The sequence below is a fragment of the Dipodomys merriami genome, unplaced genomic scaffold (genome assembly GCF_024711535.1).
Source record: "Dipodomys merriami isolate MVZ:Mamm:240054 unplaced genomic scaffold, mDipMer1.0.p SCAF_416, whole genome shotgun sequence".
NCBI classification, from domain to species: domain Eukaryota; kingdom Metazoa; phylum Chordata; class Mammalia; order Rodentia; family Heteromyidae; genus Dipodomys; species Dipodomys merriami.
In genome coordinates this window covers 240,570-266,985 of record NW_027205782.1, presented here as the reverse complement: position 1 = coordinate 266,985, position 26,416 = coordinate 240,570, and the positions used below count along the sequence as shown (strand labels likewise).

General features: G+C 37.6%; 1 protein-coding gene across 2 annotated transcripts in view; it reads right to left on the bottom strand.

Annotated features, from left to right (window-relative positions):
• The window catches only part of LOC138807208 (DNA mismatch repair protein Msh3-like), a 173,953-nt gene extending 147,543 nt beyond the window's left edge, over positions 1-26,410 (bottom strand). The window contains exons 1-8 of one of the 2 annotated variants that reach the window (XM_069992792.1): positions 26,152-26,410; positions 24,638-24,758; positions 19,638-19,870; positions 18,384-18,569; positions 16,734-16,850; positions 15,809-15,926; positions 12,035-12,180; positions 10,062-10,228 (exon numbers count right to left, since the gene is read on the bottom strand). In XM_069992792.1, the coding sequence (XP_069848893.1) occupies positions 10,062-10,228; positions 12,035-12,180; positions 15,809-15,926; positions 16,734-16,850; positions 18,384-18,569; positions 19,638-19,870; positions 24,638-24,758; positions 26,152-26,340 (1,277 nt within the window). In that variant the 5' untranslated portion in view covers positions 26,341-26,410. The remainder of the gene's footprint in view (positions 1-10,061; positions 10,229-12,034; positions 12,181-15,808; positions 15,927-16,733; positions 16,851-18,383; positions 18,570-19,637; positions 19,871-24,637; positions 24,759-26,151) is intronic. The other variant, XM_069992793.1, reaches the window with a different exon arrangement.
• Between the last annotated feature and the right edge of the window lie 6 nt (positions 26,411-26,416).

The window sequence follows — 26,416 nt, the reverse complement described above, 5'->3', positions numbered from 1 at the left end:
TATACTTCGGTTGTTAATTTGACAACAATAAGATAAGAATTTTTTCTCTTCTGATGATGCTCTTAAAAATATTTTAAGTGTTACTAAAAACATAAAAAGTAGTATAACTCATACTCCTGTAGAAAACTCAATTTACCTGCAGTACATATTTGCACACTGGCATATCAATATAAACCAAAGCATTAATATTTTAATTAGATTAAAATAGTATCAAGGAAGCAAAGTTCATTTATACATACAGCAATTACAAAAATAAAAGCCTGACTGGAGGTCTTCTGCTTCAGGGAGCAGGAATGAACTCTGAGAGGCAGACAAAGGGATCTGAGGAATACAACAGTGAGATCCCGAGGTTTACTTGATCATATATGAACCAGAGCTAGAGCTAAGGAAGCCAACAACCCCCTCCCCCCCCCACAAAAAAAGTGTGCCAATAGGCACAGATCAAAAACAGACCCACACCAGACAACAGTGCTTACACCTATAATCCTAGCTACTTAGATCTAAGGCTTAGATCTAAGGATCACAGTTTGAAGTCAGCTCAGGAAGGAAAGTCTGTGAGACTCTTACTGCAATTAACCACAAAAAGCTGGAAGTGGGGCTGTGGCTCAAGTGGTAAAGTGCCAGCCTTGGGCACAAAAGCTCAGGGACAGCACCCAGAACTTGAATTCAAGCATCAGGACTGGCAAAAGAGAGAGACAGAGACAGAGAGGAGGGAGAGACAGAGAGACAGACAGACAGACAGACAGACAGACAGACAGACAGACAGACTACAATGTCTGTTGTTCCTCAATAAACAACCAGGACTGGGAAGGTGGCTCAGTAGTAGAGTGCTTGCCTTGCATGCATGAGGCCCTGGGTTCAATTCCTCAGCACCACATAAGCAGAAAAAAACAGAAGTGGCACTGTGGCTCAAGTGGTAGAGCACTAGCCTTCAGCTGTAGAGCTTAGGAACAGCACCCAGGCCTTGAGTTCAAGCCCCAGAACCGACAAAATAAAAATAAAAATAAGGGTGTAACAATGCTCGATAGGAAATGGACTCATTACCTTGCTCATGTAACTGTAACCCCTCTGTAAAGTATCTTTACAATAAAAAATATGTATTAAGAAAAAAAATATGGGCTGGGAAGGTAGCTCAGTGGTAGAGCGCTTGCCTTGCATGCCTGAGGCCCTGGGTTCAATTCCCCAGCACCACATAAGCAAAAAGAAAAGAAGCCGGAAGTGGCGCTGTGGCTCAAGTGATAGAGTGCTAGCCTTGAGCTGAAGAGCTGAGGGACAGCGCCCAGGCCCAGAGTTCAGGCCCCATGACCAGACCCAAAAAAAAATAAAAAAATAAAATAAATAAAATATGAATAAGTAAATTTAAAGAATAATAAAAAATAAAAATTAACAACCAGGGGAAAAGACAGCTTAAAAAGACAGAAAACTTCTGGACAAAAACTCCTGGACTCTACTCAAAGGCTACAGAAAAATTATGTTACCACCTCCTTCCACGCCAGTGAAGGCCAAAGGGAAAGGCTCTTTGTTAAGACAGTCAGAGAGGAACAAGGAGAAAACCAAGACTCTCATTCCTGCTGGCCAGTAACAAGGCCTCAGTCCCCACATTGTCAATGAAAATCATATCAGGAGCCTAGAATTAAACTCCCATGATCAGTGATAAAGATACTCTTTCCTATCTGACTGACATGTCAAAGAAGGCCAAGTAGAAACCCAAGGAGCTAGAACTCCCATCACTATCCCCAAGAAAAGGTACTCAGCCCCCTCAGGTTACAAGAGAGCCCAAATAGGGAGCCTACACTGCTATCTCTACCTGTTAATAGCCAGGCAGGACACTTCCATTCAACTAAGACTGTGCTAGAGAAAGCCACACTAAAACAGAGTTTACATAAAAACATTTCTTATAATGTAATTGAAAAGGCACAGGTTTTGATCAAAACTCAATCATTACACCAAGAAACAGGAAGATCTCAAACTGAATTAAAACGACAATCAGCAGATGCCAACATCAAGATGACAGTAATGTCAGAATTATCTGACAAAAGCTTTCAGAGGAGACGTAAAAATGGTCTGGCAGTAATTACAGGCATGCCTGAAACAAATGGAAAGATAAATGGCCATAGCAAGGGAAAAAACTTCTCTGCAAAGAAATTGAACATCAAACAAAATTTTTAGAAGTAATGAAATAACCAAAACAGAAAACCCAGCAGATCAACAGCTGGATAGGAGAGAAGAAATGATCAATTGTAACGTACAGGAGATATTCGCCTAGGTATTTTTTTGTTTTTTTGGTTTTTTTTCCCACCATGCCCAGAATTTCACTTCCTTCCCATAGGGAGTCCAGACCCCTTCCTGCATTTTTCTTGTCCTGATACTTCCTCCTTCAATTTTCAATATGAAAGTTTCTCTCAGTCAGGAGAATCTGCTATCTCCACACTTCTATAATAGGTCCAAGTTGTGTACCTCAGTGTTTATGCCATTTTTGTACACACACACACACACACACACACACACACACACACACACACACACACACCATAATACCTTCCCTTCTACCAATTGCTTTTCCACCCAGCAAAAGTCTCTATCCACACCCACTTCCTGCACAAAGCTATCTATGTCAATGGCTAGAATGTTCCCATTTCTCTGAAAACTGAGTATCATCTGCTCTATTCACCTTGCTTACCTCAAAAACCAGCTTCACTGAGAACTAATAATATTTAATAACACTTATACTTAATTATTGCTTTCTATAGCTTTCCTCCCTGGCAAAAATACAACATCTCTATGCTAAAACAATCTTTCCTGTAGTTAATGCAAGGATCAAAAATTCTTATTTTCCATTTGTTTCTCTCTATATATAGTTTTACAATGAGTGGAAAGTTAGTAAGCAAATATAACAGACTAGGATACAGACTGAAATCTTCAAATTACATTTCATGTAGACATACAATTAAAGAAAAACTATGTCTGTAATTGTTTAGAAATAATAATTTTAAGTTACTATCATCTTTGACTAATACTTGTTCTACACTACAATATGATAGAAAGCAAGTAAGTCTGTATCTTGAGAAATAAAATAAAGGTTAAGTTTTAGCAGTCCTTAAATTATATCTTATGGAATATAAAATGCTTTGGAGACCTCTTGTGGTTAACTTAAGAATAAAAAAATTATATTAAAACCTAACACTTCAGGATATTCTGTAATTCTAAGCCATTCATAGACCCTTCCTCACATAATTTTAACACAGTCATCTCTGAAATTAATAAAATATAACCTATCAACTGTTAACCGAAAAAAATTACTATTTTTACCTTGAGGTGTTCTGCTGGGGAAAAAAGAAAAGATGTTCTGAGACACAAAATAACTACCAATGTTGAAAACAAACAAGAAGATATTGACAAAAGCAAACAACATTTGTACTTGAAAATTAAGTGCTATCATGCTTACTGGCAGTAAATATGGAACAGAATTGTGGAACACTATATTATTCATACCTAATAAAGACATTCTCAATGCCCCTGGATAAATTGGTTTGCGACTTTATTGTTGTTTTGTTTCTGATGTCTGAGAATTACATCTCAGGTTGATAAAGGTTATAGTTTAATGGATATTAAAGTGGAACCACTATCATTCAAGAGAAAAATTAAGGTAAGACCTCTACTCACCCGGTAAAATAAAGTACATTAAAAATTAAAAACTAAAAATAAGTATTTCAAATTGCTGATGAACTCATTAAACAGCTTCCCATAGATATAAATTGGCTGTAGACACTCCACAGAAATAAAAGTATAAAAAAATACACTAAAGAAAAATAAATGGACTAAAATTTGGATGAACATACAAAATCCTTTAGAATGGAAAGAGACCTTTTTAAGTATAAAATAATGGAATATTACCAGAAACCTGAAAGATTTAATAGATCCAGACAATCTACTAAAAGCACATAGAAATAAACACATTGAAACTTAATTTTAAAAAGGCACTTGTTGCATGGTAAGTAGATGCCTATCTATAATCCTAGCACTCCAGAAGTCACAGCAGGAGGATCTGAAATTTGATGTCAGCCTGGGCTAGACAGCAAAATCTGCCTTAAAAATGATTTTAAAAATTTTTAAATAGAGGGCTGGGAAGGTGGCTCAGTGGTAGAGCGCTTGCCTTGCATGCATGAGGCCCTGGGTTTGATTCCTCAGCACCACATAAGCAAAAAGCAAAAAGCCGGAAGTGGCACTGTGGCTCAAGTGGTAGAGCGCTAGCCTTGAGCTGAAGAGCTGAGGGACAGTGCCCAGGCCCAGAGTTCAGGACCCACGACTGGACCCCCCCAAAAAAAATTTTTAAATAGAGTCAATATTTTTAATGTTATAAGAAGAAACACCTGGGGCTGGGAAGGTGGCTCAATGGTAGAGCACTTGCCTTGCAATGCATGAGGCCCTGGGTTCGATTCCTCCACACCACATAAGCAAAAAGAAAAATGCCGGAAGTGGCTCTGTGGCTCAAGTGGTAGAGCGCTAGCCTTGAGCTGAAGAGCTGAGGGACAGAGTTCAGGCCCTACAACCAGACCCAAAAAAAAAAAAGAAGAAGAAGAAACACCTAAGGCCCAAAGATGATATATGTATCACAGCTTGAAGTAGGATATTACACCATAAAGAGCCAAGAACAGAGAATAGTTAAGAAGGTCCAACAGTGAAGGACTGTGAAGGACTGGTAGAAACTCCAGAACTGTATATAAAGGGCCAACAGTTATTTTGCTATTGTTACTATTGCTACTACTTCCATTTACAAAGAGTTGCCTAAAACAGTCACTATGTTAAGCACCTTACCTATGTACACTTAGTTAATCCTTACGACAACCAATAAAATAAGTATTCTAATTACCCCTACTTAAAAAATAAATAAATAAGAGGATCATCTGGTGCCTGTGAGTCAAGCATGTAATTTTAGCTATTCAAGAGGCTGAGATCTGAGGATCGTAGATTTGAAGTCAGGGTAGCCAGAAAACTCCATGAGACTCTTATCTCCAATAAACTACCAAAAAGCCACAAGTAGAGCTGTGGTTCAAGTGGTAGAATACTAGCTTTGAGCAAAAAAAGTTCAGGGACCTGAGTACAAGCCCTAGGACTGGAAATCAAAGAAAAGGATAATCAAGGACAGCAAAGTTCGTTTATTCAGAGTCACTTGAGAGAAAAGCAGTCTAAACTCAATTCTAGTGTCACAAGAATCTCTAGTAGTCCAGTACTACACTCTGCCCATAGATACAAATCAGCTGTAGTTACTCCACAAAAACACAGGTTTAACTTTTGACTCTGATTAGTTCAACATGTAAATAAAATAAAAATAAATGAAAAAAGCAAAAAGAAAACTTAAATGCTGTAAGTAAACATAGGAAAAATTATAAATTTGCAATGCTAACAGAGAAATACAAATCAAAACAAGCAAAAAACAGTTATTAAATTTGGTGAAACCCTTATATGACATCCAAAAATGTCATGAACCTAATGAACACAGACACATGAACACTGACATAATGTCTATAATAAACATAAAAATTCTAAATAAAAAAAACTTACACACCAACCAGGTGCTGGCAGCTTATGCCTATCTATCAACTCCGGAGACTAAGATCTGAGGATTGATGTTTGAAGCAAACTCAAGCATTAAAGTCCATGAGACCCTTATCTCCAATTATACACAAAAAAGAGCTAGAAGTGGAGTTGTGGTTCAAGTGGTGCAGCACTAGACTTGAGCAAAAAAGCTGAGAGACAGTTCCCAGGCCCTAAGTTAAATATATATATATATATATATATATATATATATATATATATATATATATACACACACACACACAAATATGTGCAAGTATAATAATATAAATAACAAATGGCACAAAAATAAATAATCTTTGCAAAACAACACGTTAAAATAGCATACAACAACATGTTAAAATAGCATACACTGGGGCTGGGAAGGTGGCTCAGTGGTAAAGCGCTTGCCTTGCATGCATGAGGCCCTGGGTTCGATTCCTTAGCACCACATAAGCAAAAAGAAAAAAGCCGGAAGTGGTGCTGTGGCTCAAGTGGTAGAGCACTAGCCTTGAGCTGAAGAGCTGAGGGACAGCGCCCAAGCCCAGAGTTCAGGCCCCACAACCAGACCCAAAAAAACAAAAAACAAAAATAGCATACACTGTGATCAAGTTGGTTTCATCTCAGAAATATAAGGATGGTTCAATATATGCAAGCTAACAAATACAATGCAGTCTTTAAATAGAAGCAGAGACAAAAATCACATGATCATCTCATTAGATGCAGATGTTCTTTTGACAAAATTCAACATCTCTTCATGATAAAAATTTCATGATCCCTAAAGATACTAGCAATAGAAACAACATACCTCACCATAAGTAAGCCTAGATATAACAAACCTATAGACAACATTATACTAAATGGGTAAAAGCTGAAAGCATTTCCTCTAAATTCAAAAACAAGAGTGCCTACCCTCTCCACTCTTATTCAGTATAGTGCTTGAATATCTAGCCAAAGCAATAAGGCAAGAGAAAGTAGTAAAAGGGAGTCAAATAGAAAAAAAAAAATGTACAAAAAGAAAACTTACAAAGAAATTATCTCTATATATAGATGATATGATCCTATACCTAAAATACCCTAAAGACTAAACCAAAAAGGGCTGGGAAGGTGGCTCAGTAGTAGAGCGCTTGCCTTGCATGCATGAGGCCCTGGGTTCAATTCCTCAGCACCACATAAGCAGAAGAAAAAAAAAAAAGCCGGAAGTGGCACTGTGGCTCAAGTGGTAGAGTGCTAGCCTTGAGCTGAAGAGCTGAGGGACAGAGTTCAGGCCCCACAACCAGACCCCCCCAAAAAAAAGAAAAGAAAAGAAAAAGAAAGGCAAGACTAAACCAAAAACTCAGATCTGATAAATTCCCTCAACAAAGCTGTAGGATACAAAGTCAGCATACAAAAATTGGTAGCTTTTCTATATACAAATAGTGAAGATGTTGACCAAAGAAATTATAAACAATCCCATCCACAACAGATAAATTGAGAGAGAAAAATGTGCTTTCACCAAGGAGATTAAAGAACTCTACAATAATAACTGAAACACTAAAGAAAAAACTGATAACACAGAAGATGAAAAGACCGCACATGGTCATAGGATCATGAAATTAATAGTAAAAGTGATTACCAAAAGCAATATACAAATTCAATGTAATTTCTATCAAAAGTCAAATGATACCATTCACAGAAAGAAAAAAAATTGCTAAAATTCATATGGAAGCACAAAGACTCCAAAGAGCCAAAGCAATCCTGAGCAAAAAGAGTATTCTGGAGGTATCACAATTTCAGATTTCAAATTATACTATAGAGCCATAGTAACATAATCAGCATGAAATTGGCACAAACATAAACACATGCACCAATGTATCAAAATCAAGAACACAGAAATAAACACACATAGCTACAGGTGTGGGATTCTTTCAAAATACATGTTAAAGAAAACACAGCCTCTTTAAGCAACAAATAGTATGCGTATGTATGAAATTTTTAAGCCAAAAAAAAAGTATACAAGTGATTTTGCAACATGAATCCAAGTTTAGAAATGAAAAAAGTGACAAATGTATAAAGAAATACTATGTAAAATATAGCTATCTCTAGGTTACAGAATTGGATTTATTTTATCTTTATTTTTATAACTCTTAACCTCTCCTAAATGAACATATATTAGCATTATCATCAGAAAGACAAGTTACAAAAGGTACTCAGAATTTAAATTTAAATGCAAATAAACACTTTTAGGTCTAAGTAAAAACATGTGGAATTTCACTTAATAATTTAGTCTAAATTTCTAAGTGATGTTTCAAACTAAATAAAAATTCTTATAAGATTCCCTACCTGGTCTAAAGTCCCAAATCCTTACTCAACAGTGTTCACTCAAGCTCCAGTCTACTATGTGAGTCTCAGTCCAGGTAAAAGACTAGCCCCTTCCCAACAGGGCACCCTCACACTGGACACTGAATATGTGAATCCAGTCAGGTATATGCACCTTTACTTATCCTACTGGATTGAAAACCCAAATTCATAACTACAACTTCTTCCTCTATAGGCCAGTACCCAGCACACTACTTCATAAGTAAGTAGTATGACATAGACCTAGTAAATAAAACTACTGGACACAGGCCTGAAGCAAGATTTATAGCATGAAGTATTTTCAAATTACATAAACCTTCTAAGAAAGAAACAATAAATATTTCCAAAAAACTTAGGTAAATTGTGAATAATATGACTAAATAATATCTTTAGGTCCTTTAAAGATCAGTATCTAGACATAGAAATAAAACTATATACTTATAGTTATCTGATATTTGATAAGGGAGCCAAAGACATACAGTGGGGGGAAAAATAGCCTCTTTGATAGTTGTGTTGGGAAAACTAGGCATCCACATGCAGGAAACTAAAAGTGGATCCATGTTTGTCACCATGCACTAACATCAATTCAAAGTGGATCAAAGACCTCAACGTCAGACCTGAAACTTTGAAACTACTGCAAGAGAGAGTAGGAGAAACATTAGAACTTGTAGGTATAGGTATAAACTTCTTTAAATAGAGTTCCAGGTGCACCACAGATAGGAGAGACTTGACAAGTGTGATTACATCAAAATAAGAAGTTTCTGTACAGCTAAGGACAGAGTTACTAAACTAGAAAGACATTCAACAAACTCGGAGATATCTTTACCAGCAGACAAAGGCCTAATATCCACTATATACAAGAAGCTCAAGAAACTAACCCCTCCCAATCTAATAAACCAATCATTAAATGGGCAAGAGAGCTAAGGACAGACTTCTCAGAAGAAGAAGAAAGAATGGCAAAGAAACACATAAGGAAATGCTCATCATCCATGGAAATGCAAATCAAAACTCTGGGATTCCATCACACCCCAGTTAGATTGACCAACAGTATGAATTTCAACAACACATGTTGGTGGGGATGAGGGGGGAATGCACAGATGGTGGGAATGTAAAGTAGTACAACCATTCTAAACAGCTGTCTGGAGGTTCCTCAAAAAACTAAACATAGATCAAACCATACCATTCCTGGGCATCTACCCTGACCATCACGATATGATGCAGGATATGATAAAGACACCTGCACATCCATGTTCATTCACACACTACTTATAAAAGCCAAGACCAAGAAACAGCCCAGATACCACACAATATATAAGTGAATCCAAAAAATGTGGTACCTATACAAAATGGAATTTTAAACAGCCATTAGAAAGAATAAAATAATGTCCTTTGCAGGGAAATGGATGGAAGTAGAACAAATCATGTGAAGCGGGTAAGCCAAGCTCAGAGATAAATGGCTCATGTTCTCTGATACGTGCAAATTAGATCTAAAATACACTGGGTTATGATATATTTTACAGGATTCTAGATACAATGAGACCAAAAGAGGATAGACACTCTTCACAGAGAAATACAATGGCTCAATGCCTAGGTGCTTCTTCATATTTATATAAAATAATACACATGTCAAAACAAACCCCAAGATATGGAAACAAGATCTCTCTTTTTTTATTTTTATTTTTTGATGATTCTGTCTTCTTTTTCTCTATGTATGGTGTTTTCACATGCATATCTTCTGGAGTGCACAGAACTCAAGGGAAAAAGGGTAAAAGAGTGCAGCAGTGAAGCTCACTAGACACTGACGAAAGTGAACTATACAACTCGTGGATGGAGATAGGAGGGAGGGAGTGGGAGAGAGTGAGGAACAGAAGACACTGTTCAAAAGGAAATATACTCCTAACCTGACTCATATAATTGTAATCCCTGTGTACATCACCTTTATATTCATAATAATAATGAAATGTTAATTTTTTAAAAACAAAATAAAAAATCAGCTTTTATAAACACTACATTAAAGTGACAATGTGGGTCATTTTAATTCCCACTGTTGACATATAAGTTTCATAAATAAAAAACTATTTTAACAACTTTCATAGGTATCAGTTTGGGAATTCATCTAGTTTGGGAATCATCACACCTCCCCAGCTTACCTAACAGCAGTGGCTTGGTGGATGAGTGTCTCGGTCTGCTCTGACAAGTCTGACGGAAGCAGCAGCTCCACAGGCTGCAGGCTGGATATGCGAGTCTCCAGCTCTGATCGCGAAGCGAAGTCCTGGAAGCTATCAAACACAATCTCACCTGTAGCAGGCTGCACTCCCTGAAAACAGATACAAACGTAACATCACTGAAAACAGACATTTTTTGAATGACAGCTGGGACACAGAGATCTAAAATACACTGTGGAACTTTCCAGAGATACCTAAGTATAGTCCTGAAGCTAACTAATACGCCTGGTGGAACAACTATGACACGTCACCCTAATGGGCCTCAGTTTCTTCTTCCACAAAGAGAAAAAAAAGCAGCTACTTTCTAACCAGGCTATTGTAAGGATCAAGTCAAAAGAATAAAGGTGAATATCCCATAAATAAGGCACTGCACAAACAGCAATTATGATCACAAAGGAACACAGTCCTAACCACCTGACCACCAAAACAATAGTAAGCACACTTAATTATATCTCTAATATGTAAAAAGTAAAATTATAAAAAGCCGGGGGTGGGAGAATGCAGTCATAACATTCAATGCATATCCTATGAAACCAGGAAAACTGGGGGTGAGTAGGGATGAGAGGGATGGCAGAGAATGAAGAATGAAGAAGCTGGGCACCGGTGGCTCACGCTTAGAATCCTAGCTACTCTGGAGGCTGAGAGCTGAGGATCATAGTTCAAAGCCAGCAGACAAATCTGAAAGATTATCTCCAATTACCAAGCAAAAAGCCACAAATGGAGGTACAGTTCAAGTTTCTAGCCTTGAACAAGAAAGCTAAGGGAGAGTGGAAGGCTCATCTAAGTCCCAGTACAAGCACAACAATAACAAAAGAAAGAAAGAAAGAAACAAACAAACAAACAAACTACTTAGTTAAGGTCTCTGAGTGATAAAGAACACAACAGTCTGTTTTAGCCAATTATCATTATCCCTTAAGTATCCCTTCCTCCGAATCTCTGGACAGAATAGTCCCATGACCTTCCATGTTTAATTTCTATCCCATAGAAGGTATCTATAAAACCTTTGCTATCCATGCGGTAAGTAGTGTTTTATTATTCTACCTATACACTGTCTACATATTAAAACACATCTCCCTTCAACTCTTAAAATTCTAGAGAACATGGATTGAAATTATCTGGATCTTCTATAGCTCCAAGGAGCCATATGAAAAAACTGTAACTAGTGATTTAACAGGTAATATTATAATGAGAAAAACAGTTTCCTAGAACAATTCCTATAAAGCATACCTCATTAGATATCTCATACACAATTTTATTACTTTTTTTGGTAAAGCACATAAAGAGAAAAACATTTTCAGTATATTAAGAAATGTATAGCTATCCTGTTTTATATTTGTGAGAACATCAAATAGTTACAATAATTTAAAACACATACACATACACATAAACATACATATCGTCAGGTGCCAGTGGCTCATGCCTATAGACCTAACTACTCAGAAGCTGAGATCTGAGGACTTCAGTCCAAAGCCAGCCTGGCCAGGAAAGTCCATGAGATCCTTATCTACAATAACCTACTAAAAAAGAAGGTGGAGCTGTGGTTCCACTGCAGAATGCTAGCCTTGAGCAACAGAAGCTAAGGAACAATAATTCCCAGGCAGTTCAAGCCCCTGGGCACGCGCACGCACACACACACACACACACATATGCACGCACACACACACACACACACACACACACACACACACACACACACACACACACACACACACACACACACACACACACGATATATCATCAGATTAACCTATGAGGAGACTGTTTTATATCAAACCCAAGCAATTTTATATGATTCTACCTAATGCACACATACTCATGAAACTTTTCCAAAGTGACTCATTTTTATCAAGTTTACTAATACCTTTAACATATTCATTCCTCACTTACAAAGTACTTACCACAATGCCAAAAATGACATTCCCCTTTTTTTTGTCCTTAATATTCTCCTTATCTTCATAGATGCACAGAAGATAATTAGTGGAAGTGTCGGTCATTATCTCATCAACATTCACAGTGTCATCTAGCTTGACCAGAGGATTCACATGTAGTACAGGTTAAAGAAAAACACATGCTAAATTTTAACCTTTATTATTCTGAGGTATGTTCCTCCCATTCCATTTCTTTAAGGCATTTATCATGAAAGCATGTTGGCTGTTGTATCTATTGAAATGATTGTGGGATTTTTGTCCTTGAATCTATTTATTTGCTAGATTCTATTTGCAGTCATAGTATATTGAATCATTCTTGTATCCCAGGAAAAAACCCAACTTTTAAATGTGGTGTTAACATATATATATATATATATATATATATATATATATAATATTACATATTATATTTATATGTATTATATATTACAAAATACATTATGTATTATAAAATGTAGTGTTTGTATATTATATATATAAGCCAAAGCAATTAATTCACACTCAAATACTGCAAATTAATTTCATTCATTAAAGTGCCTAAAGCAACAAAAGAGCAAAAAATTGGGAATTAAAGACATGATAAAAAGTAAGATGCAGGCAGGCATTGGTGGCACATGCCTATAATCCTAGCTACTCAGGAGGCTGAGATCTGAGGATCCTGGTTCAAAGCCAGCCCAGGCAGGAAAGTCCATAGTCCATGAGACTCTTATCTCCAATTAACCACCAGAAAACAGGAAGTAGCACTGTGGCTCAAGTGGTAGAGTACTCCCCTTGAGCTGAATTGCTGAGGGATAATGCCCAGGCCCAGAGTTCAAGACTCATGACCAACCAAAAAAAAAAAAAAAAAAGTAAGATGCATACATATGTATGTACACACATGTATGAAACAAGTCCATTACTCAAATTCTCAGGAATAACAGCTCACTCTGGCATAATGAATCAGCTTAGCATAAAGAACTTGGATATCAGAAATGGAAGCAAAAGGGAAGCAAGGAAAGGGATAGACTTCAAATAAGAGACTCAAGCTCAGGCAAAAGAAAAATCAAGTTTGCCAGGTACTTACATAGGTAAAATCAATATAGGACTATTAGTAGTTTGAGTGTGCGCTGAGTGATAGCTATTTAGGTTTACTTTTCTCTTTGTTTTTTGGGGGGGCAGGGTGGGAGGTTTACTGGGAATTGAACTCAGGGGCTTGCTAGGTAGGCACTCTCCTACTTGAGCTTCTCTGCTAGTCTCTTCTTACATTAAATTTTTTTTAATTATTTTAAGCTCACTTTATGTCTGGATCTACTTGCACTGAAATCTTCCCTCTTTGTTCATCCCTGAATCACAGGGATGAAAGAAACATACTACCACCCGAGCCATTGACTTTGTCCTAGAGCTGGGATGAAAGAAGCCCACTAATCCACTCAGTCATTAAGCAAGATGAAGTCCCAAAAACGCACTCTTTGATTTTTTTGCCCAGGCTAACCTCAAATCTCAAACACCAACTGAGCCTCCCAAGCAGCTAGGATTAAAGGCTTGAGCCACTGTACTATCTAGGCACTTAATAGAAAACATCCTTAGAATCTGAATAGAAGCTAACCAAGTTTCTTAGTCAGCTAATTTGCAATAAGCCATAAGAAATAACTTTCTTTCACAGGGTATCTTTTAAGGCTGATGCATTTAAAATAGCATAATGAGCCAGGCACTGGTGGCTCACGCCTGTAATCCTACCTACTCAGGAGGCTGAGATCTGAGGATCTGGGTTCAAAGCCAGCCCAGCCAGGAAAAGCCGTGAAACTCTGATCTCCAATAAACCAACAGAAAACCGGAAGTGGCGCTGTGGCTCAATTGAGAGTGCTAGCCTTGAGCTGAAGAGCTGAGGGACAGCGCCCAGGCCCACAGTTCAAGCTCCATGATATAAATAAAATAAATAAATAAATAAATAAATAAATAAATAAATAAAATAAAATAGCATAATGAAACTTTTTTACAACTCATATAGGTTAATAAAAAATGTAAAAAAAAAACCTGTTAGCTATAAAAAAAGAGTTTCATTATGTTATTTTAAATGTACTCTCCTTTTATTTTATATACAATTAGGTTTAAAAACTGGGTGTGGTGGTACACACCTGGAATCCCAGATACTCAGGAAGCTGAGGCAGGAGAATTCCAAGTTCAAGGCCAATCTGGGCTACACAGAAACCCTACCTCAAAGGGAAAAGAAAAAAAACTAATAAAATTGATAACGGTTAACCTTTAAATTATATTTGTAACACAATGAATTTATGAATGGTGATAAATCTGAAGGCAGCCATTGAGTAAGAACTCGGGTTTCTTCAAGATAAGAAAGCTGTACCCACAATCTTTTTTCCAAAGTAGCAAAATTTATTTATAAAGCTAACAAAAAAAATTCTAACTTATAAGCATTTAACAGACTCCTAATTTTGCAGTTTTCTTTTCAATGAAGTAAAAGCTATTTTCTAGTTCCCATTTTAGGAAGATCCTGAGGAGCTTATAGACCTTAAACAGGTAACCATGACCCACAATGATACCAGGGAAGATATTTCAAACAGCTCTAGTCTGCCATACCAGGCTCGCTCTTCCTTGCTCTTGGGATATGATGAGCTCTCCTTTTACTATGACATTTAAAAATCAGTATTTCCAGCCATCTTCAATCCTTGTAGATGTTCAGTAGAAGAAAGGGGCTAATCACTAACCATGGACTGAAGCCGCCATTCCATTACCACCTCAAAATTTTCCCACTGAAAGAACAATATTTTTTTTTTAATCTATCATCTTAAAACAGAACCCTTGGGACTCGATAAATGGGACTACCCTAAAATAAAAGGTTTCTGCACAGATAAATAAATAGCAACCAAACTAGAAAGAAAGTCAACTAATTGGGAAAAAACATTTACCAGCAATATATCAGACAAGGGTCTAATATCCATTATATACAGGGAACTCAAGAAACGAATCCCTCCCAAATCTAACAAAGCAATCATTAAATGGGCAAGGGAGCAAAAGAGATATTTCTCAGAAGAGATCAAATAGTAAAGAAGGAAGTGGCGCTGTGGCTCAAGTGGTAGAGCCCTCGCCTTGAGTTGAAGAGCCGAGGGACAGCGCCCACCCCAGAATTCAAGACCCATGATCGACCAAAAAAAAAAAAAAAAGAAAGAAAGAAAGAAAAGAAAAATGGTAAACACATGAGAAAATGTTCATCATCCCTGGCTGTAAAGGAAATGCAAACAACATACAACAAAGGGGCCCATCAGATGCACCGGACATAGAAGAAAAAGAACTAAGCAACCCAAAGACAGCGATAGGAAGGGAGGATGAGAGGGAAAGAGGGAAAGCTTACACTAAGCAAAAGGCAAGAAAAGTAAACTCACCTGATATGGAAGAAATAACTGTATTGTCAAAGCTCATAGAATTCACAAACTTTATAGACCCTGATAATGACAATTTGCCTTGTGAAGGTTAAAATGTGTTTGTGACTTTAACTAAATATCACTATACTACAAAACTGTGAAATTTATGTAATCACCTAATCTCAATTTTTAAAACAAAGAAAAGTAGATGGGTTAGGAGTGATGGGTGACAATGTTGTCAGACACCTTGTATTCATATACTGTTTGTAGAATGGGAACTTTTTTGTACAAGTATTTAAAGATAATAATAATAATAAATGTTTTTAAAAAAAAAAAACAGAGCTCTTGGAATATATAAGCGAAAGAAAATCAGATTCTAAAAGGATATCTTCTCCAATGAGTGTAGATTTTGTATAAAGAGCAGTCAATTTCCGGGCAAAGAGTGAACTTTTGTTGTCTCCAACAGCCTTCAATGCTGCCGTTTCGGTTTGCTTCACAACTCCCACCTTCAACAAAATAAGAAATATTTGATAGCAAATATGATGAAAGCCACTTAAAATTTTACTTTATAATGTTTAAAAAATAATTTAGAAACATTTAAGGCAAATATTTGTCCACAGGGTCCAGGTGAAATATTTAAGTAAAAAAAAAGTCACAAGTTGGGCACCCAGTAGCTCACATCTATAATCCTAGCTACTCAGAAGGCTGAGATCTAAGGATTGTGGTCTGACGCCAACACAGGCAGGATAGTCCATTAGCTCCAATTAAATATCAAAAAGCCAGAAGTAGAGCTGTGATTCAAGTGGAAGCCTTGATGATCAAAAAAACTCGGAGACAGTGCCCAGGTCCTGAGTTCAAGCCACAAGATTGATTAAAGAAACGAAAAACAAAAAAAAAAAAAATAAGGAATAACAAGAAGCTAACACATGTGAACAGATCACTAAGAAACACTCTGATTCTGCGTTTAAAAATTCTAGGACCAGGTTGGTGGCATATATCTATAATCCCAGCACTCAGGATGCTGAGGGAGAAGGATTTCAAGTAATCAGGTCAGCCTGGGGTACAGAATGAGTTGTGAGGAAAGCTTCAATTACATAACAAGACCTGTTTCAAAAAGAAAAAATAAAATTCTACTACAAATACTAAACAATGTTTTTAAACATCAAGGTATAATGGTAATAATTATGACACACTTTTATTTCTCAAATTGCCAAATTCTAAAACCAAGTAACCTCTGCCTACCACCTTACCAGACATGTTCTCTGTCTAGAAGAAACCCTAATTCCCATGCCCAAGTTAAAGCCAAAACAAACCTTGTATCCTTTGGCCACAAGGCGGCGAACATGAACAAACAGTCTGTGGGTAGGTATACTCGCTGTCATAAAATTGTGATCTAAATGACAATAAATATTCAGCTCCCGGGCAGCAATCTAAAACAAATTAAAAATAAAATATCAATAACTTTCCACTTCCAGAATCCTTGTTAAGTGGTCTGGGTTTTTTGTTAAAAAATTATCAAAGGTATACACATAGAATTTCTATACTTGCTGCTGTACTATAAAAGTTATAAAGACATTCCCTGCATAGACACTGATGGCTTCATTTGTTTTTGGCAAGTCCAACAGATTGACTTCAAAACCAACATTGATATCTCTGAACAACTCAGAAAAACATGCCAAGTCTTCTTCTATGTACTCAGATGTACCAAAACTTTAGTGTTGAGCTTTCCCTTCATAAGGACTATTCAATTTGAACATGAAGATGTAATAGAATAAGAACTTGTCATGCAAATAACTGACAATCAAAAGATACTACAGCACACACACAAATGATAAGTTCACTTGGAGAGGAAATTCAGAAAGCATGAGAAAAAGAGAACCCCTTGGTCTTACTAGCTAACTAATAATGTATGGTTGACAGAAATAAAGAAGCAGGAAACTGCATCTGATTCCTAGCTTTCTTTTAGAAAACACCATAGCATCAGTACTACCCTCCAGAGGCAAAGACTCTCACTCCAACAATCTTATTTCCCGACCCCCACTTTCCATCTGCACTATAGTAAGTCCATTCCTGAAGGGTAAGGAAACATCTGTCTTTACTATAATCAGACTTAAATTTACCATTTAACCTCCCCATTTCCCAGATGATGCCAACTACATATCTGATCCTCTCCTCAGAAAACATGACTGATGCTATTTTAGTCAGTCATCACATGAAACACAGCACACTCCTTGGAGAACACCACTGTCCTGCCATTACAGGATTCAGAAAACTGAGAAAAAGTTGGTTAAGTCTTCACTACCCATCTATGAGGCAATATATATGCTACCATACTTCTTTCTGATCAGGCTTGGAACTATGCAATCAGTATTTTCCCAAAGCTTGCCCATTACACGTGCAAATTCCCTTTTAATCCTCTTGACTGAAGCCTACATCAAACACTTCAAAATACAATACAGACCAACTTACACAAGATAGCAAGATTGCTGTCTTGCACAATATGAATGTATGAAATTTCAAATACCTGTTGATAGCTAGTCAAGTTAATGGGCTCATCCATTAAGAGGTAACTTTTCCTGGCTATGAAAATCCATAAACCAAAGGTAAAATGAGGAACATCCATATGTCTCATATTTCTTGTCTGAATCTTCACCAGAAAACATACTGGCATGATCATGCTTCATTCATTCATTAATACATCCCACAAACTTGTGATAGATTAAAAATACTGGCCTAGCACCATTAGCATGAACAGCCCAACACCACCACCGTCATTTCTCTCCCGAGTCTAGCTCCTACCAAACCTGTTTATGCCCATTTTTTGTTTTTTACTCTAAGTGACAGTATTTTAAAGGATGACTGATCAAACTCATTTTTTTGCTTTCAGAAAATGAAACAGAAATGTTGAAAAATATTGATAGTTGGACAAGATAAACATGAACTAGGGTTGGAAAAATACTTACCTCTGCATCTTCCCCAAAGAACCTGTACTTATATCCACATTCCACACACAGAATTGCATCTTTATACTGCTGTTTCATCTCTATATACTGCAGTTCTAATGGCGTATAGATGCTTTTAAATCGTTTGTTAAATGAAGCTTTTGGGATGTTTTCATGGCTCCCTTGTAATGGTCCAAATTGACTGTCCTGGCAACCAAAAGACTTAAATTTAAAAAGTAATAGCTGTAATAGTAGGTTCTCAAAGAGAAAAAAATGCAAATTGGTAAAAAGCTAACACCTGATAAACCCATGTGAAAGTTTTCTAGAAGCACATTCAGACAAGTTATTCCACAGGTTTAATTTTGCTTTCACAGTAAAAGTTTCTGTTTTAATTATAAGCCCCAAATAAACTATCACAATTTGAATAAATTTCCAAATTCTATATATTTTAATGTCTTATATGCTTTTAGTGTTGCATATACTTTTATATATTTCTTCTTTAAGTTTACTTTATTACATTTATCAACAGTTCTTATTATTTCATGTGTAATGCATAAAAGATCAATGGGCACAAACAGAGAACAAAAGCACTTGCAGTAAGCGTGTCAACATCTCAAAATTTCACTTCCTATTTTATAGTTCCAAGTCTATATTCTTTTGTTTTACCAAAGATTTTGCTTAATATTTGCCAAGATTTCTATTGAAACACCTCAGAACCTCCACCTGTATGGCCCATGATACTTTCCCATGCAAACCCTTTAAAATTAGGACTATGGGAAACTTGTACTTACATAAGTATCAATTTAAAAAAAATATCCCCCAAGCCAGTACTCCTAACCCAAGTAACATGTCAAAAACATTTAGGGGTCTTGTTACCTTTTGTTTGACTATAAGCCAATTCATCCCTACCAAATATATACTAAATTAGAATCTCTAAGAATTAAAAAAAAGAAAGAAACTAAGAAAGAAAAGCTCCCTCCTTTGATTCAAATGATACTTAAGAACCTCCTATTCTGGTGTAGTTATATACATTTTTTTTTTGGGGGGGGGGGAAGGTAATGCTTGTCCTTAGGGCTTGAACTGAGGGCCTGGGTGCTGTCTATCAGCTTTTCTGCTCAAGGCTGGTACTCTATCACTTGAGCCACATCTCCACTTCTGGCTTTTTGGTAGTTAAATGAAAATAAAGATTCTCAGACTTTCACACAGACTGGCTTCCAACCAGATCTCAGCCTCCTTATAGGCATGAGCCACCAACTCCTGGCTTCAGTGACATACCTTTTGATTACTTTGTGACTTGAAATCTTCAGTAGAAATTGCACTCTTTGCACGCTGAAGACTGATGTCCTCAAAATCAGTACACTTTGGCAGAACTGCAAATCTCTCCCTGCATGGCTCTGTCTGGACTCTAATGTGAGGGAGGGCAGAATCACAGCTGAACTCTTTCAGTTTTTCCAGTGACTTTAAAAGGCTCCTGGTCCTCAGATGTCTCTTTGGTTCTTCAGAAACTACTGGAAATAAAAAATAATAATAGTATTTTGGTCCCATTAGGTTGATTTATATAACCAGCAAGAACTTGTTAAAAAGAGAAATCCTATTAAAACAATGAATTTAGACAGGTACAGTATATCACACCTACACTATAATCCCATCGTTCTGGAAGCTGAGGCAGGAACCCACTGAGTTCAAGGTCAGCTTGATCTATATTGTTAGATCCTGTCTCAAAAAGCTAAGAAAAAAAATGATGTTTACTACAATGTTACATTGTAATAAAGCAAAGAAATATATAACCTTGGGCTCATTAGCTTCTGAAACCCATTAAAAACTACCGTAGAATTTTGCATCTGCCTTATTTATTTGGTTTTATATATTAAAGGCAGACAGGAAACTAGAGAGGTGACAACTGCAAATGAAATATCTGAAGTTAGAAAGGAAAATGATAAGCAATCACAAATTTGGCACACCCAATGGAAGCAAAACCCTAAGTCAGAAATTAAGCAAATCAAGAACTCATACTATTTACATATAAAATGCTCAATACTTTCAGGAATTAGTGAACCAAAATCTCTGGAAATAAAATAAAGGGAGTTTCTAAAATAAAGAGGACTGGTAATAAGCAGTTTCAGCAATGACAGGAAGACTAAAGCAAGTAGATCCAGGCTCAGATGCATATCTAGGCAGAAAGTAAAGCCCTGTCTCAAAAACAACCAACAAAACAAACAACTGGAGGTGTAGCTTAGTGGCAGAATGCCAAGAAATGCAAAATCCTGAGTTCAAACCTCAGTACTGCCAAGAAATAAAAACAACCCTGAGGACAAAAGTTGCGCTATGATCATTTTTATAAGTTAAAACTTTTCAAGGTTTAGATGGAAAACTCTTTTCAGATATACAACCTATCGATTTTCCTGTGAGTCTTCTAGCTAGAAAAAGATATATAAAATCTTTTTTTCAAACAACAATGTAGCATGTTAATTTTGTTTAGTATCACTTTCTCCTCTTTGAAATGTATATTGAATTAGTCTTTAAAAGCAATACAGAAAAAGAAAGAAAAAGAAAAAAAAAGCAATACAGTAAGTGTGTGTATTTCACGCCTGTGGACACAAAAAGATTCCCACACCCCTTGAGTGAAAGAAAATGTTAGACTTTACTGCTACAAATTGATAGTTTGAACTCTGTACTGTCTCATGCAGGATTCTGTAATTCTTCAAAGACTATCAGACTTGGTTCAGTCAGGCAGTTAAGTTTGCTTTGTTTTTACCATTAGTACAGGTTTTGAACTCAGGAATTTACACTTGCTAGGCAGATGCACTCTCACTTGAGCCATGTCCCCAGCACTTTTTGCTACAGGTTATTTTTCAGGTAGGGCTTTTCATTTTTTCCAAGGACTGACATCAAACCATGATCCTCCTACCTTTGTCCTCCCACACTTGGGATAAAGCATACCACCATTTCAGCATTTTTGTTGAAATGGAGATTTATTTTTTTTGGGGGGGGGGGGTGTTGGTCTGGACTAGCCTCCAACTACCATCCTCCCAATTTCTCCCCCTGCCAAGTAGCTGGGATACAGGATGAGTCACCACCTCCAGACCATTAAATAAATACTTATTTATAATGTTTGGTCGTTTTAAGGATTGTTTCTAAACCTTGGTGGAGAGGTCTAAAGTAGCCTTTACTCTAGTAGGTTAGTCCATCCATAAGTCTGACCCTTTCTTGTGCTGTAAGCAGCAGCACACCAAAATGGAGTATTTCCCCTGTATCACTGATAACATTCAGAACACAAAATGCAGTTGCAGAAGTGATGAGGCTTGAGAATTTATTATTCAACTGTCAGTATGCACCAGGCAACAATCTCAATACTTTACCTCTCTTCACCTTTGTTTTTAATACTTTAGATTCTAAATTTAATTTATTTTAGAATCAGTATACATTTATTGTATGAGGGGGTTTCAATGTGGTATTTTCCTAAGTGTGAACAATTGATTTGGAACAAATTTACCTTCCCTGCTGGGATGGTGTTGGATGGAGGGGATGGGAAGGGACCATGAGAGAGGAGTGGAGAGTGATTCGAATACACTGTATATATGCATGGAAATGTCACAGTGAAATCTCCCTCTATATAGCTAAACGTATGCTAACAAAAAAATCAAGAAAAGGTCAAAAAGAACAGAAATGGAACTCCAGCAAGAATATCCATAATGTCTGAAATGAATGTCTCAATGAATAAGATTTTTAACAGATTTAGATGCTACAGAAAACCACTGAACTTGAAAATATGACAGTAGAATACCTCAAAAATGAAGGGCAACACAATACTGTAAAATTTGGGAAAATATGTAATCACTTAATCACAATAAAAAAAAAAAAAACTAGAAGTGGCGCTACGGCTCAAGTGGTAGAGCATGAGCCTTGAGTTAAATTGCTCAGGAACAGCTCCCAGGACTAGAGCTCAAGCCCCACAACTGACAAAAAAAAGAGAGAGAGAGAAAGATCTTTCATGCGATTGTTTCTAACATATTTATAAGATTATGTCTTTGTTGCTTTGTATGTCCCTCCCCCATGGTATAACCCCTGCTTTCACTGTATTTGATGTTGGTATATGTGGAGGGGAAGGGAAAAAACAAATGGTTAAAACAGGGATACAGGAGGACCCATTGCAACAATGAGATGTACAAGCCGTTATGTCGAAAAACAAACTTTACAACTTTGGTGGGGGGGACGGAAAGGGGGGGAAGGGGGAGGATGGGAAGGGATGGGAAGGGGAAACAAAGGAGGAGGCTACAATGCTTGATAAGAAATGTATTCATTATCTTGCCCATGTAATTGTAACCCCTCTGTACGGTATTTTCACAATAAAAAAATACGTTTATAAAAAAAAGAAAGAGGGGTCGGGCGCTGGTGGCTCACGCCTGTAATCCTAGCTACTCAGGAGGCTGAGATCTGAGGATCGCCGTTCAAAGCCAGCCCCGGCAGGAGAGACCATGAGACTCCTATCTCCAATAAACCACCAGAAAGCCGGAAGTGGCGCTGTAGCTCAAGTGGTAGAGCGCTCGCCTTGAGCTGAAGAGCTGAGGAACAGCGCCCAGGCCCAGAGTTCAAGCCCCACGACCGACAAAAAAAAAAAAAAAGAAAGAGGGGCTGGGAAGGTGGCTCAGTGGTAGAATGCTTGCCTTGCATGCATGAAGCCCTGGGTTCGATTCCCCAGCACCACATAAGCAAAAATAAATAAATAAATAAATAAATAAAAGTTTAAAAAATAGGGCTGGGAAGGTGGCTCAGTGGTAGAGCGCTTGCCTTGCATGCTCAAGGCCCTGGGTTCGATTCCTCAGCACCACATAAGCAAAAAGAAAAAAGCCGGAAGTGGCGCTGTGGCTCAAGTGGTAGAGTGCTAGCCTTGAGCTGAAGAGCTGAGGGACAGCGCCCAGGCCCAGAGTTCAGGCCCCACGACCGGAAAAAAAAATAATAATAATAATAATATAAAAAAAAAGTTTAAAAAATAAAATTAAAAAGAAAGAAAGAAAGAAAACCAGCAAAATGGCAACAAAATAATTATTCTATAAAAAAAAATGAAGGGCGATGAGAAATAAGACTGGCAAACAAAAGAAAAGAGCCTCAATAACTTGACAGCTCATATAAGTGGTTTAATACTCATCCAAGTAAGAAATGCTAAAAAGGGAGAGGAGGAGGCAGAAAAACATTTGAGAGAATTCTGGCAAAGAAAAAAACAAATCTTTTTAAATTTGTTAAGAACAATAATCCCACAGATCTAAGAACTTTTTAAGCAACTCCAGCCAGGATAAAAAAATTAAATATTTTTAAAAACTAAGCTCAAGTGCAGAAAAATCAATGTGCAAAACTCAATAATAAAGAAAAAACTCTTCTGCCCAGAAGAAAGAAAAATAGGGAAACTGTTCTTCTATAACTAAAACAAAAACGTTAGCATGATGTCACATATGCTAATAGCTAAGACTCTTTGGCAGAAACCTTCCTTCTAGGAAGTGGCGCTGTGGCTCAAGTGGTAGAGCACTAGCCTTGAATTGAAGAGCTGAGGGACAACGCCCAGGCTCAGAGTTCAAGCCCCACGACCGACAAAAAAAAAAAATGGAAATCTTCCTTCCTAAATTTATAAGCTTTCTGATACATACTTTGCCTTCCTTTCATGATTGCTCTTATTCCAAATATATATTTTAAGATTGTTTCCAACGTATATTCTATTTCATTTATTATCAATCCCTAAGTTTTCAAAATATATACTTAAATTCCTTTTCCAATGGATATATTTACTTCTAAGTACCAAAGTTTCCTTTTCCTAGGGATCTGAGGTATAAATGAAAAAAATAACTTGCATATTAAAGATCTAAGAAAAGGTGAAATACTGCCTAGAAATAAAAAGGAATAAATGTAGCCAAATGACAGAGATGGAAGGTAGAATGGTATATGCCAGAAGCTGTGGGTAGAGACTACAGAGTTCTTGTTTCATGGGTGCAGAGTTTTAGAACAGCAAGGTGAAGAGACAGTGCTGGACATCAATAACAAGACTGTTTCATTTTATAAGAAGGATAAAAATGGCTAAAGGAAGTAAAGGAGAAAGTTGGGATAAGCTAAATTGTAGAACTACCCCTAGCTTCCTACACACACCACCAGGACCTCCAGCATAAATAGATCTCACTCCACAAAGGAAGAAGACTCAATTATCCAAAAGCCAACCTCTTTCCCCTTGGGAGAACACAAACATATCAGTGCCATGACTGGGCTGAGAAGAATCATCACCCAGAACTCACCAGGACTGCCAGATATTACCAAGTCACTTCCTCCTTCCTGTTCCTGGGCTTTCTTTGTTTTCTTTTTAACAGGTCCATCATTCACCAGTGGTCTTTTTTTCCTTCTGTCAGTTTTTGTAGACTGCAATATAGAAGTTAGAAGAGTATGTTACCTCCATTCTGAGAATGCTTCACCATACATGAAGTAATTTAAACCTAACTTGTGAATAATAAGTATCTTGACTTCTATTCATAACAGAATGACCTACATTCGCTCTAGAAATGGAAGGCCTACGTAGAAACTAGCAAGTCATAAGCCTCCTTAGCATCTCAAACCCTCCTAGAATTACAGGAAACAAAGTCAGTCTAGTTTCTTTATTCAATCAACCCTTACCTATCTCAAATTACAAACTTAAATTACCCTACTTAGATGTTAAGTAAAATACTCCTAAGAAACATATGTATTTAACATATGGAAAACTACAGGGGAAAAGTAGGTAATACATGAACAACTCATTTTTGAAATGTTAACTATAATTAACTTCCTGTGTAAATAGTTTGCTACTAAAGATGGTATAAGATTATGAACTATTTGTCAGCAGAAAACAGAAGAAAAACTAAGTCCTTCACCAGTCTCAGGTGGTAGATACAAAATAGTCTTGGTGAATTCATAAAAATTAGGTCACCCTCAAAAAAGGCAAAAGACAGAAGTGATACTATAAGGAAGCAAAATATAAAGAAGCAAAATTTTGAAGCAACCTAGTTGTTACTCACATTAAAATCTGGTAGGCAGCTGAAAGATGCTGCAGTACCCTTCCGCACTATCAGTTTGGGCCTTGCCCGTGCAAGGCAGGCACTCTACCAAATGAGCCACATCCCCCGCCCAAGGTTGGGGAATGGTACACAGGGGAGCCCCAAGAAGGAGTGACCCTTGGGCTTAGCCTGTGGTGACATTCCTAGTTAAGAAAACAGAAACACTTTAAAATAATTATTTTGTTCTGTTCAAGGACAGCAAGCCACAGAAAGTACTCCCAGAGTAACTATTCACATCTATAGGACATTTATCTGCCCAAACTAAACGTCACTTTCCAGTCATTAGGAACCTGCACAGAAGGACTTCTGCCCACAGTGATAGGACATACTGCACAAGACTGCTGCGCTCTGGACAGTTAAGACTTAGAATGACAGCTTTCTTCCAGTTACTCAAACAGGAATATATAAATAAGTAAAGTTCTCTTTCAATAATCAACTCATGAAAAAGGTCTCCCAGTAACAACTGGTGTCACCCTGGCCACAAGTCTATTACCTCAAAGGGAAGAAGAAAGCCTTAGGATTACATCTAGGGTTTAACACACCCACTAAGCTTCTTCCCCCGCCCCCACCCCACACACCCCCTCGTCCCCTTTTCTCATCTGGTCCAATCACCTTGCAGTTTCTCGCGCAGCCTCCATCGCCAGATCACCCGCAAACCCCGCCCGTTCCCACACTGTCCCGCCCCCTACCCGAGGCTCCGCCCCCTCCTGGACCGAACCTACCAAAGGCGGCTGAACCGCGGACGCTGGGGGCGCTGCGGAGCCAGGCTCTCCCTTCCCGGAGGCACCCGGGGGTGATGAGTTGGATTTCAGGCTTCCAGTAGATTGGAAGAACCGACTCAGAACTGCTTGTCTTCCGGGGGCCGAGCGGGCTGCCGTGAGTGCGTCCGACGCAGGCTTCCGGCGAGACATTGCCGGGCAGAGAATGGCAATCTGCAGGCAAGGCCGGCCCGGAGAGGGATCCCGCCACTTGCAGCCAGCCGGCGCC